The sequence below is a fragment of the Macrotis lagotis genome, chromosome 2 (assembly GCF_037893015.1).
Source record: "Macrotis lagotis isolate mMagLag1 chromosome 2, bilby.v1.9.chrom.fasta, whole genome shotgun sequence".
Classification (NCBI taxonomy): Eukaryota; Metazoa; Chordata; class Mammalia; order Peramelemorphia; family Peramelidae; genus Macrotis; species Macrotis lagotis.
The window spans coordinates 313,857,277-313,873,552 of NC_133659.1; the positions used below are offsets into that span (position 1 = coordinate 313,857,277).

The 16,276-nt window shown below is 38.7% G+C and overlaps 2 protein-coding genes and 1 non-coding gene across 4 annotated transcripts in view; 1 reads left to right on the forward strand and 2 right to left on the reverse strand.

Moving 5' to 3' along the window:
- Positions 1-5,595: 5,595 nt before the first annotated feature.
- SNRPF (small nuclear ribonucleoprotein polypeptide F) lies at positions 5,596-10,922 on the forward strand. Its single transcript, XM_074226620.1, has 4 exons — positions 5,596-5,725; positions 6,834-6,959; positions 8,672-8,736; positions 9,313-10,922. Exons 1-4 carry the CDS (start codon positions 5,723-5,725, stop codon positions 9,377-9,379), a joined length of 261 nt encoding a protein of 86 aa, XP_074082721.1. The 5' UTR covers positions 5,596-5,722; the 3' UTR covers positions 9,380-10,922.
- The window catches only part of CCDC38 (coiled-coil domain containing 38), a 51,969-nt gene continuing 44,583 nt past the window's right edge, over positions 8,891-16,276 (reverse strand). Inside the window, exons 17-18 of one of the 2 annotated variants that reach the window (XM_074226618.1) lie at positions 10,766-10,859; positions 8,891-10,330 (exon numbers count right to left, since the gene is read on the reverse strand). In XM_074226618.1, the coding sequence (XP_074082719.1) occupies positions 10,217-10,330; positions 10,766-10,859 (208 nt within the window). In that variant the 3' untranslated portion in view covers positions 8,891-10,216. The remainder of the gene's footprint in view (positions 10,331-10,765; positions 10,860-16,276) is intronic. The other variant, XM_074226619.1, reaches the window with a different exon arrangement.
- Positions 10,515-10,621, reverse strand: LOC141515689 (U6 spliceosomal RNA). Its single transcript, XR_012476446.1, has one exon. It is a non-coding gene; the product is annotated as a U6 spliceosomal RNA (small nuclear RNA).

The following is a 16,276-nucleotide window of genomic DNA, read 5'->3' on the forward strand; positions in this document are numbered from 1 at the left end:
CCATCTATATAGTCAACTGTTAACTTGTGAAGGATAAAGAATAAAACTCAGATAGGTTTTAGCTTGGATTGTTTTGCTGTTGTTTGGTTTTATTTAGCGTTAAGAAACTAAATATGCTGAATTTAACATACTCAGAGCAATAGGAAAGGCATTACGGATTGCTGGGGTGTTAGTTTAGCTATTACATTTGCAGTTTTCCAAAAATTTGTGCACATTTGGGTTGTGCCAGATTTGTACTCATCTACTCATCTAGTGCAAAACACATAGGTACTCATCTCTTTGAGAAACCCAAGGTATTTTTCTAATTCATTTTTTTACCATTTTTGAGAAAGAGATTGTAATTCAGAATTATTATCCATCCATAGAACAGAGAATTCAAAGTGATAACTGAACTCAAATCTATTCTATCAACACATATACAACAATTATTTATTATATAAAATTAATGTATTAAATACAAGAGAGATTTTTAAAGGGTGTGAAGGTATATATAATATATAATATTATAAGATATAATAATGGAATAGTCTTCCTCTAGAATAATGACAATTCATGGGAATGTTAGAATCACAGGATTTTAGAGATGAAAAGGACCTTACAGGACATAGTAGGGTTCAACTATACTTGAATAGAGATCCCTCTAAAATATCCCTAAGGAATGATCATTTGACCCTCACTTAACTCCAGGGAATGGACATTCACTATTTCCCAAGGCAGCCAAATTTCACTTTACAAACTATAATTTTCAGATTTTTTTTCCCCTACTCTGAGCTGAAATCTGCTTCTCTGCAGTTTCCATCCACTGAAAGGTCAAGAAAAAGTCTAATCTTTTTTCTTTATGACCTTTCAATTTTGTTGCTGTTGTTTGCTAGATTCTATCTATCTTCTCTCTCCTAAGCATAGGAATCACCTGAGAGTCTGCACTGGGTCTTTTCTTCTCTCTCTCAGTAATCTCTTTAGCTCCCATGGGTTCAAATATCAATACATTCAGTTCTAATTTCTAGTCTTGGCCTAAGTCCCATCTCACCAAATACCCACTAGACCTTTTCATTGCAATGTCCTTTTGGCAACTCAACTACAGCATGCCCAAAATGGACTAAAAACATTGCATTCCATAAACCCAGACTTTTAACAAATCTTTCTGTTTTTATGGAGGGCACCACCATCCTGTTATTTCCCTAAGTAAATAAATGCAGGGTCATCTTTGATGTTTCCCTCTTCTTTACCTTCTATATCCAGTGGCAATGGAGGAAAAGGTAGTATTTCACAGGAGATAAAAAGCCAGCCTCAGAGCCAGGAAGACTTGGGATCAATTCTGATAATTACTGCCTACGTGATCAGGGTAACCACTTAACCTCTTAGTTCTCTCGGCAAGGAAGACTAAGTGATCAACCTATGTTGGCAAAGGAGATTCCTTATGTGACATTCCACATACCACAGGTTCAGTTCCTCTCCCTAATTAACTACCAATTTTCTGCACAATATACGCCTTCTCTTAACTCACATGATCATCACTTTGGTTCAGGTCATCAATTCTCTATGGGATTACCATAATAGCCTTAATAACTGGTCTGACTCTAGTCTTTCCCTTCTCTAATCTATTGACCACACAGATGACAAAATAATCTTCCTAAAGGTACCCTTCAGGCCAGGAATAAAGGGATGATTAAATGAAAAGTATATTGTGCTAAGTACTCAGGAATCAAAAAAGGGAGACAATCCTTGTCCATATATTCTACAAGATGTATAAGAGGAAGACAGCATATATAGGAAAGAGGTCAGAGATGGTGAGTAGAGCAGTAGGGGAGACACAACTGACATATCCTTTTTAGAAGTAATGACAGCATTAATAAGGACTCCCAAAGCAACAGGTGGAAAACTGATAGGAATAAGGATGGCAAAGATACTTAGCATGATGGGAACGTGGCCAAGGTCAAGTTTCCAAGATGAGTGGCTTAGCTCCTCTAGGACACAGTCTCTGGGGGTCCTCTTTAGAGGATACAGCTCTAGCAGGGCAACCTGGCACGAAGGCAATTGGGGTGATACATGGCTTAGGGATCTGAATGTAGTATACTCTTACAGTCGGGAGAGCACAATCCCAGCTAGCAAACATTAGCCCTTTGCCAAACAGATATAGCTGCCAAGGGCAATGGACAATAAATTAGAATATAGACTCATTTTGCAACATTTCTGAAGAATATCATGGAAGATTGTGAATGGCAGTGCCACGTGAAATATCTAGAAGTGTGGAAAGAAGCATGCACTTTTTGAAAGCTTGGTATCACATCTAAATAAGCCAGATCATTTCCAAAGCATTTAAAGATGAAACTGAAAAATCTCTTAAGATTATATTACAAAAACAAACCCTTTTCCTCCATGGATCACTAAAGGACTAGATCATCTGGCTATGAAGCATTGAAAAAAACAAAAAAACATTGAAGCTGTATGTCAAGGAGGTACAAGTTAGTGATGATAGAATTTTTTCAGTACTGAGGGATCATTTTTTAACTTATTTGAAAAGAACAGACTAAAACATGGGGAAAAATTCTTTAAAAAGGAGAGGATTGGAGCAGCTAGGTAGCGCAGTAGGTAGAGCACTGACCCTGGAGTCAGGGGGACCTGAGTTCAAATTTGACCTCAGACACGTAATAGTTACCTAGCTGTGTGGTTTTGGGCAAGCCACTTAACCCCATTTGCCTTGCAAAAACCTAAAAAAAAAAAGAGGATTTAGGGGGCAATACATGAATACATCAATGTCCCTACTTTTCCCACCTCTCTCAGGCTGCATGGTTTGATAACAGGAGTCCTCAAATGCATGTAAGGAAACCTAATTTGAAACCATTCTCAGGCACTTGCTTTGTGACCATGGCTAAATTGATTAATCTTTCCTGCTCATTCATTTGTAACATGAGGATAATTTAAAATTCCTAAATTGTTCATATTTTTTGAGATTTTCCAAGGAGACTATTCCAAGAAACACTGTTAACATGAAAAGACCCACATATACAAAAAAAATCAATATTCCTTACAATGAATTTTATTGATGTCTTTTTACAATGCCTCTTTTGTAAAGATCAAGCAATACAGGGACCATATTTGAGCACATACAACATTCTTTGTCCATAATCCCTACCATAAGGAGAGAGGTGATTTCTCCTCTTCTTAGGCAAAGATTAGTGACTATAATTACTCAATCTGACTTCATTGGCTGTCTTTTCCATCCCCCAATCAACAGAAACCTTTTGTTTCCTTCAAAGTTATTCAGGTGTCACTTTCCATGAGGAATTCCTAATTCTCCCAGATGTTAGCACTCTTACTCCCACTCCCAAAAAGCCTTTTACCTAACATTTTCTTTATATTCAGGGTATCTCACGGGAAGGGACTTTTCGATTTCTTGTATCCTTAGTACTTAGCACAATCCTGGTATTTGATAGGTACTTAATGCTTATTGATGGGTACACTATGGAAAAAAATTCCTATTAGTTTAGAATCCTCCCTGATGAAGAGAATCTTTCTCTTCTCAAGGTTAACCCATTCCTTCCTTCAGCTGAAAGTCTTTGTCTCCAGCCCCCTCCCTTGAACAAGTTCCAATTTATCCATGTCCTATATAAAAGGTGGGGCCTAAGCTCAATGCTCCAAGTGTGTTCTGACCCAAGGAATCTAGAAGGAATGGTGATATCCTCTCAGATATTACCTAAAGAGCTGATAACAGGTTGAATGCACATCCAGTACCTGGAGATACCTCTGGTTTGAATCCCAGTTCTATGTTTACCACCTTTATAATCTAGAATGACCTGTCACTTTCCTGGACGTCAACTTCCTTTATTAAGAGATGACCTAGGGGCGGCTAGGTGGCCTAGTGGATAAAGCACCAGCCCTGGAGGCAGGAGGACCTGGGTTCAAATCCCCTCTCAGACACTTAATAATGACCTAGCTGTGTGGCCTTGGGCAAGCCACTTAACCCCATTTGCCTTGCAAAAACCTAAAAATAAATAAAATTTAAAAATTTAAAAAAAAGAGATGACTTTCAGGCTTCCTCTGAGTTCTGGGGCTGTGAAGATTTTCTGGCTTGCATGACAAAGCTGAATGAGTCTTAGGACCATATTCCCAGACCCTTCAAGTCCCAGCCCTCCCCAATTCCCCTATTAATTAGTGTTCTCTTCCCTAATCAAATTCTCTTGCACTCCTGTCGGGTTTTTTTCCCTTTTGTCTTATTTTTTTCCCTTTTGTCTTTATGTTCCCAACATCGGCACAGAGTAGGCAATCAATGATTGTTGAACTGATTATGGTATAAAGATTTCTGGATTTGCAGTCAGAATAATGAAGTATTAATACTGGTTTTGCCATTTACTACTGGTATGAACCTGGTTAAGGCAAATCCTCTCCCAGGGCCTGTTTTCTCAATTGTAAAATCAATCAAGAATTCACTTGATACAAACCAAGGCCAATCCCTCCTCCTACCAAAAAAAAACCTAACTGTAATCCAGTAGTTTATATTTGAATGGCGGAGGAGGAACATCTAGATAAAATGAGCTATGGACTAGATGGAGGCTCATCTTGGAGGAGGGGTGTTGGTGAAAGGCCTCCTGAACAAGGAATTTGGGGTTCTAAGAGTTGGGTTCAGAGACTTCAAAGTGTGAAAATCCTGTTTTGCTTCTTAATCTGGCTCCTTCTACCTTTCCAGTCTCCTTATATCTCACTCCACAGGACCCTTGAACTAGCATTTTCACTATTATTATTATTATTTTAGCTTTTTGCAAGGCAACAGGGTGAAGTGGCTTGCCCAAGGCCACAAGCTAGGTCACTATTAAGTGTCTGAGGCCGATTTGAACTCAGGTCCTCCTGACCGGGGTTATTCTAACTTTCTATCTGCCTCAATCTCCCCTCCATAAAACAGGGAAAAAACTATCATCCGCCTCCCAGGGCTTTTAGGGAAATTCAATCATGTTGATTCACAGTTTAATTGTATCTCAGCCACATATCAGTCCATATAAACCTACTGCACTGGGACCCCGCGTACTGGAAAGCGCGAAGGCCAAGGGCAGGCCGGTTCAGACCGGATTCCGCCAGCCCCAAAGGCCAGGGAGGAGGCCGGGTTGGGTTGATTGACAGCCGGACGGACCGGTCCTCGAGAGGGCCAAGCTTGGAGGGGGCGGGACTTTGGTGAACAGCGCGGACTGGAGCACGTGCCGGACGGCAAGCCTGCCCCTCCCCCCACTTGAGGTCACGGGATAGGCCCCGGAGGCAGGCCGCCCCCTCCTCCAGGATGGGCGCTTCCGGGGCTTCTCGTCCTGGCCGGAAGCGCGGTTGCCAAGATTTGAGCGCAGGAAAGGAATCACGTGACGAGCAGTCACTTCGGAGGGAAACATTTTTTTAAACTCTCCGCCAGAAAGTCCGAGGGGGCGGTGAGACGCTACCAGAGGACCAATGGTGGGGCGCGTTAGGCGCAGGCGCAAGGCTCCCCCTGCGCCTGCGCAGATTAGCCGCGGCGCCCCACCCCGCATCCAATCACCACCCACCTGCTTCCGTCCAATCCGAGAAGCCCGGGAGGTTGGAGAGCGGGGGAGGAGAGCGGCGGCCAGGGCGCCGGGGTGAGGGGTGAAAGTTCACGCTCCCGGCTGGCGGCCATTTCTCCGTCTTCCGTACGACTGCCGGCGTGAGGGAGGCGGAGGCAGGGGCGGCGGCGGCGGCGGACGGCCCAGAGCGCTCTTCGGCGGTCACGATGGTAAGGAGGCGGCGGCGGCGGCGGCGGGAACAGCGTCCGCGCGGGGGCCCGCTTCCCGCCTCGCCCATTCATTTGCTCCGGGGGGCGGGAGCGGCCTCGCTCGGCCTTGTCCTCCCGGTCCTCGCCTTCCCGCCAGTCTCGCGATAGGAGCGGCTTCATTGTGCCCCGGTACACCCCCCCCGGGGCCCAGGTGGTCTCGCCCGCGTCTCCCGCTTTAGAGCGTCTTGGACGCATCCATTTGGCAGGATGGGGGAGAGGGCGGAGCGTGGAGGAGCCCGCTGGCCTTGGGCCACTGCCACCCCGAGAAACTGCGGCCGCGGGGCTGGAGGGGCCCGGGCAGAGGCTGGAGGCGCCCACTGCCCTTGTCTTCACGTGTGTGCGCGCTTGCTACGTGTGTTACGGTCATACAGGTCCATCCATGCGCACATGCGTGCACATGTAGTCATCACACATGCACATGCATGTAAAAGCTAAAATCAGTGAATCCTTCCACTGGTCCACTCGTGGCTGGCCAGTTTGCACTCCGAAAGCTTTGTGATCCTATTATACACTCAGCCTCAGTTTCTTTATCTGCCAAAAAAAGACAATTTTCTTCTGTTTTCCTCTAATTTGCCCATTTTTTGTTCATAATTATAAACCAAATTTAAAAAAAAAGCAAATCTCTCCTTCACGAGTGTCCTCCTCCTACAAGGGCCGCTGCAGCGGTATGGAGGTGATGGTCTAGGTTGTCAGGTGCCTTAGACCCTGGGCTCTGCGCCTCCCTTACCTGTGGGAAGCCAGGCATGTTCATCAGCAAACATTTACGAGGCGCAGCGAGAGGCCAAAGACAAATGTTTCTAGCTTTCTGCCATTCTAGGAGGAGTCTGGAGCTGTTGCCTAAACTCAGCTTTATCCATTTCACTCAATTCTATTGTAGCAAATCAAAAAGTAGCAAGATTTGGTAGTAAATCCTCCACGTCATTTATGGTACAAAGGAAAGTGTATTTTGGGGCACATCTGTCAAGGAACAATGCCATTACTTGAGGTCCTATGAAAGCTCTTTTTTTCCCTCTCCCTTAACTGCCCCATTCCTTTTGTGACCTTATCCAAACTGTTGTTTTTGGTACAGAGTTTACCCCTCAACCCCAAACCCTTCCTCAATGGACTGACCGGGAAGCCGGTGATGGTGAAGCTCAAGTGGGGAATGGAGTACAAAGGCTACCTGGTGTCTGTGGATGGTTACATGAACATGCAGGTAAGCCACCCTCTGGGGGATGTGTCTTAGGGTTCCTGATTGCTGAGAAATGAAGCCTTAGTTCCTCTTCTTGCAAGCTTCAGAAGAGGGAAACAAGGTGGCACAGTAGAGTGGAGCCTGGAGACAGGAAGACCTGAGTGCAAATTCTGCTCGGTCCTTTACTGTGTGACCCTGGGCAAGTCATTTAATCCTGGTTGCCTGAAGTTTACAGTGAGAAGGAAATGACAGACCAACCCCAGGAGCCAGCTTGGGGTGTAACATTTGCTGGGAATTCTCTGCCTTCTCACTGCCTTTTGTATCATCTGATACTCTAAATGTTCTTTGATTCACAGTCAACTAGCAATTTTTTTTTTCAGTTTAGTTTTTGCAAGGCAGTGGGGATAAATGGCTTGCCTAAAGCCACCCAGCTGTTTAATAAGTATCTGAGGCCAGATTTGAACTCAGGTACTTCTCACTCCAGGACCGGTGCTCTATCCACTGCACCACCTAGCCACCCCTGCAAATTTGTTTTAAGAGACAAGCAACTAGTAACATTCAAAGGGAATGATAAGAGGAAAATGAAAATTGTATGGAAAACAAATTTAAAATTTGGACATATTGTAAATGATTTAATCAAGTGCTTCACTTTTTTTCAGTGTAAATAAATGTGTTGACACAATTTTGAAGAATGTAACTGGAGAGAGTGTATTGTTTATTTCAGTAAAACTCATTTTAAATTTATTAGCTCTTGAAAGAGAGTATATCTTTCTTAAATGAGTTAGAAGTCTGTAAATTTCCTGAGGAAAGAACTATCCATAGATTTCATCTGACTGCCACAGGAACTCATGACCCTCCCCAAAGGTGAATCCCTGCCTTAGATAGTTAACATCTGGTTTCCACCCTTCAGAAGGTGAACTTCTGAGTTAGATGAAGCTTCTGAGTTAGATGGGGCTTGTGCTCTAGTAGCTGTTCTCAGAAGTGTGTATTCTGCTCAGATAACTTTGCAGAGCTATGAGGCATCAGAATAGGATTTTTAGTGGTATAAATGATTAAAAAAAAAATTGAGGCTGTTTTCCTCACTTCTATCACACACACTGCTGTAGGTTATATGAAAGAAAGCTTTGGAAAGCAGTGAAGGCAGGCACTGCCAACAACCCAGATTTCCCACTTCCATCTCTTCTATCATGAAAAACACATGACTACAACCACATATCCTAGGATGCCAACTGCAAGGATTTTCTCCAGCTTAAAAAACATTGTCTTAATTGTTGCATTCAAAGGGCAGGACAGATTTTGTTGATTTTTGCCTCCATTTTTATAAAATATCAGTAATTTAGAAAACTGACTACATGGTATTCTGAGATAAAATAACTACCTCTAAAGTAAGTTTTGAAAAGCAGACTTGAACATGGCTAAAACATAAAAGTAATGGGAGTGATTCCTTTGAATTCTAGAAAAAAAAAAAGCTAAGCATTTTTTTTAAATTAAATTAGAACCTTTAAGAGCCAGAGTCAGTCATCAACTTCTTAAAGGACTTTGTCTTCAAGTCATCCTTAGTATTCTCCATAAAAACTTGATCTAATTTCTTGTTGTTAATCATTTGTGGATAAGTAGATTTATATTTTTACTTTAGAATGGCCTCAGTGTGTCAATTAACCATCCAGTTTTAGTTGGTTTGTACAATTTTCCCCTCATGCAGTTTTTGCTGATTAATTTCCTTTTTGTTTTAAAAGCTTGCAAATACAGAAGAATACATAGATGGGGCATTATCTGGACATCTTGGTGAAGTTTTAATAAGGTAATTCAGAAAGTGTGTATATATATTTTATACAAACTAATTGATGCTTCAGTTTCCAATTTCTTTTTTTACATTTTGTTTTTTTATTTTTAACATCACTATTTAACAGTGTTCCTCCTTACGATTATTAGATTAATAGACAAAAGAAAGGATTTAAATATTAAAATAATGTTCTTTTTCAAAATGTTCCTTTTGCTTAAATTAAACAATCTTGAGTCTTAGATACATTACTTATTCCAATATTTATAAATTATAGGAGCTTTGGATAGCATATAGAAGTTGAAAAAAACTAAATTGTACAAGATAATTTGTTTTCAATGTTTCATATTCTATTTCCCTACTTTCTTGTGAATATTTAGCAAGACTTTTTTTTTTAACAACAAAGTAGGGTTGCTATACTGTATATTATACAATGAATATGAGTGCCATATTTCCTATAGCTAATAACCTAAACCTAAAAATAGTAAAAAGGTATATCTAAAAATACAGTACAAAAGGTAATTTACAGCCATTACAATAAATGATGTGACTTTTTCCTATTTGGAGAAACAAAATTAATTCTAATTCTCTTTACAGGTGCAATAATGTCCTTTACATCAGAGGTGTCGAAGAAGAAGAGGAAGATGGGGAAATGAGAGAATAGCATCTTTTCTGGGATGGGCTGGGAGGGGGTCTCTTTTGTATATTTCTAGAAATAAAGATTTGTTTGTTTTTCAGTTTGTATTGGTCTTTAGGTCCATTAACTTGTTCTCCATGAACTTTTGTGAGTTGAAGGTATTTTTATGTTCAAATTCAGAATTAAAAATTCAAAACTTAGCAAATGAAACTAAGAGCAAAGGACAAACTGTCTTCTTTTCAAGATGTATCTGTATTTTCCATATCCTGGGGAGAGGAAAGATTGATGTCCCCCCCCCTTTTGGGAAAATTTTCATAATGTAAAATAGCAATTGTGATTTCAAGAAAAGAGGTTGTAATTATGTAGCTGTTTTTCCATAAATTCTGACTTTGGAAGTGTTTGTTTTGGTTTCATATTTAAAACTATCAATTTCTCAATATTTTTGCTTATAAGATTGCTTAATTGTATAATTGGCATAACCTGAAATATATAAATATATAATTATTCTTAGTTTACTTAGCTGAGAGAATGAAATGCATCCTGAGGCTAGTTTCTTCAGAACCAAGTACTTTTGCAAACTTTATATTTGTTGTTTATGATCAGGATAGAAGACCTTAGTGACCACTAGCCTCTCAAATATTTTTTCTGTTTTTTTTTAATTCCTATCTAATGAAAATATTATACAAATAATTAAAGGGTTCTGGAAATAGTTGGTTTGCTGGAATTTGGAGATATAAATCTGAATGACATTCATTCTTTAAAACAAAAATTCTGTTACTCTAAAAAAAGTTTAAAACTTAACAAAAAATAAATAATTTTCAGACTTTTACCTGAAAATTAAGATATGCGTCTGACTGGTTTTGTTTAAGAAAAAAAATACTGTTCCTCCAGTAATTGTGTCTTTGATTCATCCACAAATTGTATTTCTTGTTTGATATCTATTACAGGTTGCGAACGAAATACAAGTTTTCTTCCCATCTGGAGCAAAGAAAAAAAAAGTTTCAGTCCATATTTCTCTTCCTTAACACCTTGCCATTCCAAAAACACTTAAAATATTAATTACCAAATTATAAGGTATATATAGCTATTTGACTATAACCAAAGGAGATTAAATTTTTTTGAACATTTATTTTCATTTTGAGTTTCAAATTCTCTCCCTCCCAAAAATAGAGAATGCGTTTTAGAATTTGTATGTCAACCTTGCACAGGGCCATGCTAGTCTTCTCTGTATGGTTTCAATTTTAGTATATGTGCTGCCAAAGTGAGTATGATTATGTATTTCATGTCTATTTTGCAGATGACCTCTGTAAACTTCAATTGCCCTCAGCACTAACAGGTCACCGAGTTAGAAAAGCTTTTAACACACATCCCCAAAACACTTAAGATATTTTTCTCCCGATTGTTAACACAAACCTTTTTCTTTGGTTGTGATACTGCTCTTTCTAGGGCAATTTTTACTTTTTCTTCCTGAGTTCTCAGCTTTTCTTTCATTTTCTCTTCACGCATTCTGTTGTGAGAGGGGAGAAAAAGTTGTACAACTATAAATTGTAAGAACATTTGGGACTGCTAAGAATAGATTTTTGACTGTTATATATTGGAAGATACTGCTTTTTACCATTTGGAAAAGTATCAGGTTTACCTTTTGACCCAGGCTAAATATGTATTCCCAGAGAATGAGAACAGGAAACCAGAAGCCCATGTTTTTATAAGGGTGTGGCTAAGCAAATTGTGGCATGTGGCAATTAAAGGTAAAAGCCCCAAAGTGATACGGAGTGAGAAAATAACTAAAAAATCATTTGATTTCCCCAATCAAGAATTTTCTAAAGTGCCTACTACACACACAAAAACTGACCACATACTAGGACATAACCCAATGATCAATTACAGAAAGGCAGAAATAATGATATCTTTCTCAGATCATAATGCAATAAAAATCACATGCAATATTGGGCCAGGAGATATAGAACCAAAACTAATTGGAAACTAAACTCATTTTAAAGAATGAGTGGATCAAACAGTGTATTATAGAATTCATTATTTCATCTTAATAATAACAAAGCATACCAAAACCTATGGAATACACTCAAGGCAGCTATTGGGGTATATCTTTAAATGCTTACATTAATAAAATGGTTAAAAACCAGCTTAGGTCAAATGCATAAAACAGTTCAAAAAGTTACTGAGAAGAATGCTTTAAAAAGCAGAATTAGGGTGGCTAGGTGGCATAGTTGATAAAGCACTGGCCCTGGAGTCAGGAGTACCTGGGTTCAAATCCGGTCTCGGACACTTAATTACCTAGCTGTGTGGCCTCCTTGGGCAAGCCACTTAACCACATTTGCCTTGCAAAAAAAACAAAAAATTTTTAAAAAAGCAGAATTGACCAAATGGAAAAGGAGATAAGAAAGCTCTGAGGAAAACAAATCCTTCAGATGTAGAATGGAGCTAAAGGAAGCTGATGACTTTGCAAGAAATCAAGACAAAATTAGAAGAAAATATGAAATATCTCATTGAAAAACAACTGATTTAGAAAACAGATCCAGGAGAGACAATTATTACTGTGCTACCTGAAAGTCATGATCAGGAAAACAGCCTTGATCTAATTTTTTTTTCTATTAAAGATTTTATTTATTTCTAATTTTATAATTTCCCCTCTAATCTTACTTCCCCCCACACACAGACAATTTGCTAGTCTTTGCATTGTTTCCATGTTATGCATTGATCCAAATTGAGTGTAATGAGAGAGAAATCATATCCTTAAGGAAGAAACAAAGTATTAAAAGATAACAAGATTAGACAATAAGATAAGTTTTTTCCCCCTAAATTTAAGGTAATAGTCTTTGTTCAAACTCCACAGTTCTTTCTCTGGATACAGATGGTATTCTCCATCACAGACGGCCCAAAATTGTCCCTGATTGCTGCACTGATGAATTGAGTGAGTCCATCAAGGTTGTTGATGTCATTTTTAAAGAATTTCTATAGGAAAATTGCCCTGATATCTTAGAAGTAGAGGGTAAAATAGAAATTGAGAGAGTCCACTGATCTACTGAAAGGTCCAAAAAACCCCCCCAAAAAAACAACCCCCAGGAATATTATAGGCAATTCCAGAACTCCCAAGTCAAAGAGAAGAAATTAGAAGTAGTCAGAAGGACGCAATTCAAATATGGAGCCTCAGTGAGGATCACACAGGACTTAACAGCAACAACATTAAGGGCTTGTAGGGCTTGAAATATAATATTCTGGAAGGCAAAAGAGCTTGGAATGCAAGAATCAACCACCCAGCAAAACTGAACATTGTCTTCTAGGGGAAAAGATGGACTTTCAATGCAACACGGGAATTTCAAATGTTCCTGTTGAAACAACCAGAGCTGAACAGAAAAGTTTTATCTTCAAGTACAGGACTCAGGTGAAGCATAGAGAATGGAGGAGAAGGGTAAATTATGAGGGACTTAATGATGATGAACTGCATGTATTCCTGTATGGAAAGATGATACTAATAGAGTAGGCAGAAGGAGCTTTTATAGCTGAGGCACAGGAAAAAAAGGTGAATCTGGAGTTAATGAATGAAAGGGAAATGTACTGGGACTAAGAGAAAGGAGAGGTAGAATAGGCTAAGTTATTTCATATAAAAGAGATTTCATGTAGCTTTTGCAATGGTATGGAAGGGGGGGAAGGTGAAGGAATGAGGGAACCTTCATTCTCATTGGAAATGGGTCAGAGAGGAAATAACATACACAATAGTGTATCGAAATCTAGAAGAAAAAGGAGAGAAAGAAGGAGGACGGGGAAGAGGAGGGGGGATGTGACAGAGGAGAGGGTAGATCATAGGAGAGGATAGTCAGATATAACCCATTTTCTTTTTTACTTTTTGCAATGTGATGGGATTGGTTGGCCTGTCCAGGACCACGGGGCCGGGTGGTTGCTGGGTCCCTGGGGTGGGATGTACGCTTGGGGCCTCTTGACCTCAGGGCCAGTGCTCTGTCCACTGCTCCACTCGGCTGCCCCTCAGCACATTTTAGAAGAGGGCAGAGTGAAAGGAGAGAGAAAATATAATAGATGGTAGTGGAGAGGAATGGATGGAGGGAATTACAATCAGCAACTGGAAAAGTATGGAAGTAACTACTATGATGGACGTTTGATAAAGAATGCGAACCACCGGAGACAGAGCTGATGGTATCAGAACACAGACTTAAATGCATTTTTCCCCTCTTTCTGTCACTTTATTTCTCATGAGGTTTTATATTTTTGTGGGGGAGGAGGTATTATGTTTACTCTCAAACAAGAATATTTTAATAATGCATAAACAAAGAAAAAATTTTTAAAATCTTGCTGAATTCAAGTTAGTTGTAAAAAATAAATATGCAAGAACTTGGATTTAAAAGAAAAGTTTTTCTTTGAATCCTCAGTGTTTTTCCACCAGCAAGTGCTTCATAGATACTTTCATTCCTTCATCCAGTGTTATAATATATTGTTAGATGAATTTCTGGAGCTTGCTAGAGGAAGGCAGTCTTAGGATTTATGCTACTTTCTAGTCTTGAAAATTCCAGTTTTTCTGTGTTCCATGATTAATTCAGAGGAGTTGACAAGAGTTGTAGAATGCTAAAGTCCAACACTCTATGAACCAAGGTAAGTTGGATGTGGTCAAACTGGAGATGGAAGAGTTAAGCATCAATATCTTGGGTGTCCATGAACTTAAATGGACAAGATTGGGTGAATTTAATTTGGTGACCACCATATATACTACTGTGGGCAAGAATCCTTTAGAAGAAGTGGAGCCGCACAGTAAAAGCAGTGCTCTGGTATAATCTCAAAAATAATCATTCAAATCCAAGGCAAACCAGTCAACATCATGTATCACAAGTTTATGCACCAAAAATGTTGCCAAAAGGACTAAAGATGGATTAGTTTTATGAGGACTTACAATATCTAAATCTCACCCATAAAAAAATGTCACAGAAGGGAATGGAATAATAAAGTAAGAAATCAAATGATTTGTATTTATAAGTGAAGCAGGGTAGATACTAATAGAATTTTGTCAAAATAATTCATTGGTCATAAACTCTTTTCCTTTTTTATTTTTTCAAATTATGTATAAAAACAATTTTTAACATTGTTTTTACAAATTTTAAGGTTCAAATTCTTTACATCCCTGTCCTCTCCTCCCTTCTCCTTGAGTTGATGCAATTTGATGTAGGTTATGTATTTGCAGTGATACAAAATATATTTCTATTTAGTCACATTGTGGAAGAAAATATGAAAAAAATAAAGAATGTATGCTTTGATCTCCATTTCAACTCAGTTCTTTCTCTGGAGATGGATAACATTTTTCATCCTTGAGAATTGTCTTGGATCTTTGTATTGCTGAGAATAGCTAGGTCATTTACAATTGATTATTGGGTTGTTTTTTTAGGTTTTTGCAAGGCAAATGGGGTTAAGTGGCTTGCCCAAGGCCACACAGCTAGATAATTATTAGGTGTCTGAGACCGGATTTGAACCCAGGTACTCCTGACTCCAGGACCAGTGCTTTATCCACTATGCCACCTAGCTGCCCCAACAATTGATTATTTTTACAATATTCCTGTTACTGTGTACTATATTCTCCTGGCTTTGATCATTTCATAATGCATCAGTTCATATATATGTTTTTCCAGGTTTTTTTGAAAGCAACTTAGAATACTATTTTGCTATAAGAAATATGCCACAATTTGTTTTAATCATTCCTTGGGAATTTCTTCAAATTCCAAATATTTGCCACCACAATTTTTCCAGTAGGAATGTTTGACTATAAGATTTGGACTATAAGAAAAGCTGAGTACCACAGAATTAACACTTTCAAACTGCATTGGAGAAGACTTTTGAGAGTCTCTTGGACAGCAAGATCAAATTCATCAATATTTAAAGAAATTAATTCAGGCAATTCACTGGAAGGTCAAATTCTGAAGCTAAAATTTAAATTATTTGACTATATAATAAGATGGCTAAACTCCCTGGAAAATGCCCTGATATTGGGAAAGATTGAAGGAAAAGGAAAAAGGGGGTGATAGAGGATGAGATGGATGTATCAAGGAAGCAATGAGCTGCTATAAATATTTTTATATAAATAGGTCCTTTTCCTTTTTAAAAAATCTCTTCAGAATACAAACCAGTTTTATAGTCCTTTGAGCAGAGTTCTAAATTGCTCTCCAGAATGAATGGATCAGTTCACAATTCCACCTAAAATGCATTAGTATACAATTTTTCCCACATCCTTTCCATATATGTCATTTTCCTTTTCTTCCATGTTAACCAGTCTGAGATGGTATCTCGGATTTATTTTAATTTTCATTTCTCTAATCAATAAGTGGTTTAGAGCATTTTTATATTATTATCATAGATAACTGATTTCTTTATCTGAATATTGCACATTCATATCTTTTAACTATTTTTCAATTGAGGAATATCTTGTAATCTTTTTATTATCTCTATAAATTTGAGAAATGAAACCTTTGTCAGAGAACCTTGCAGTAATCCCCCCCACCCAGGTTTTCTGCTTTCCTTCTAATCTTAGCTGCATTAGTTTTGTTGCAAAACCTTTTTAATTTCATGTAATCATAATTTCTATATTACATCCTTCTGGTGCTCTCTATTTCTTGTTTGGCTATAAATTCTTCCCTTATTCATATATCTTATGGGTAAATTATCTGTGTTCCTTTAATGTATTCATGATATGATCCTTTTAGTTTATATCACATACCTATTTTGACCTTATCTTGATATAGGGTGTGAGATTTTGGGCTATAACTAGCTTTTGTCAACTGCTTTCCAATTTTCCTAGCATTTTTTTCATATAGTGAATCCTGGTCCCCCAAACTGGAATTTTTGCCACACTCTTTTTCAACAACCCAAAAAGCAACCCTACAAATGAACATCACCAGATAGTCAATATCA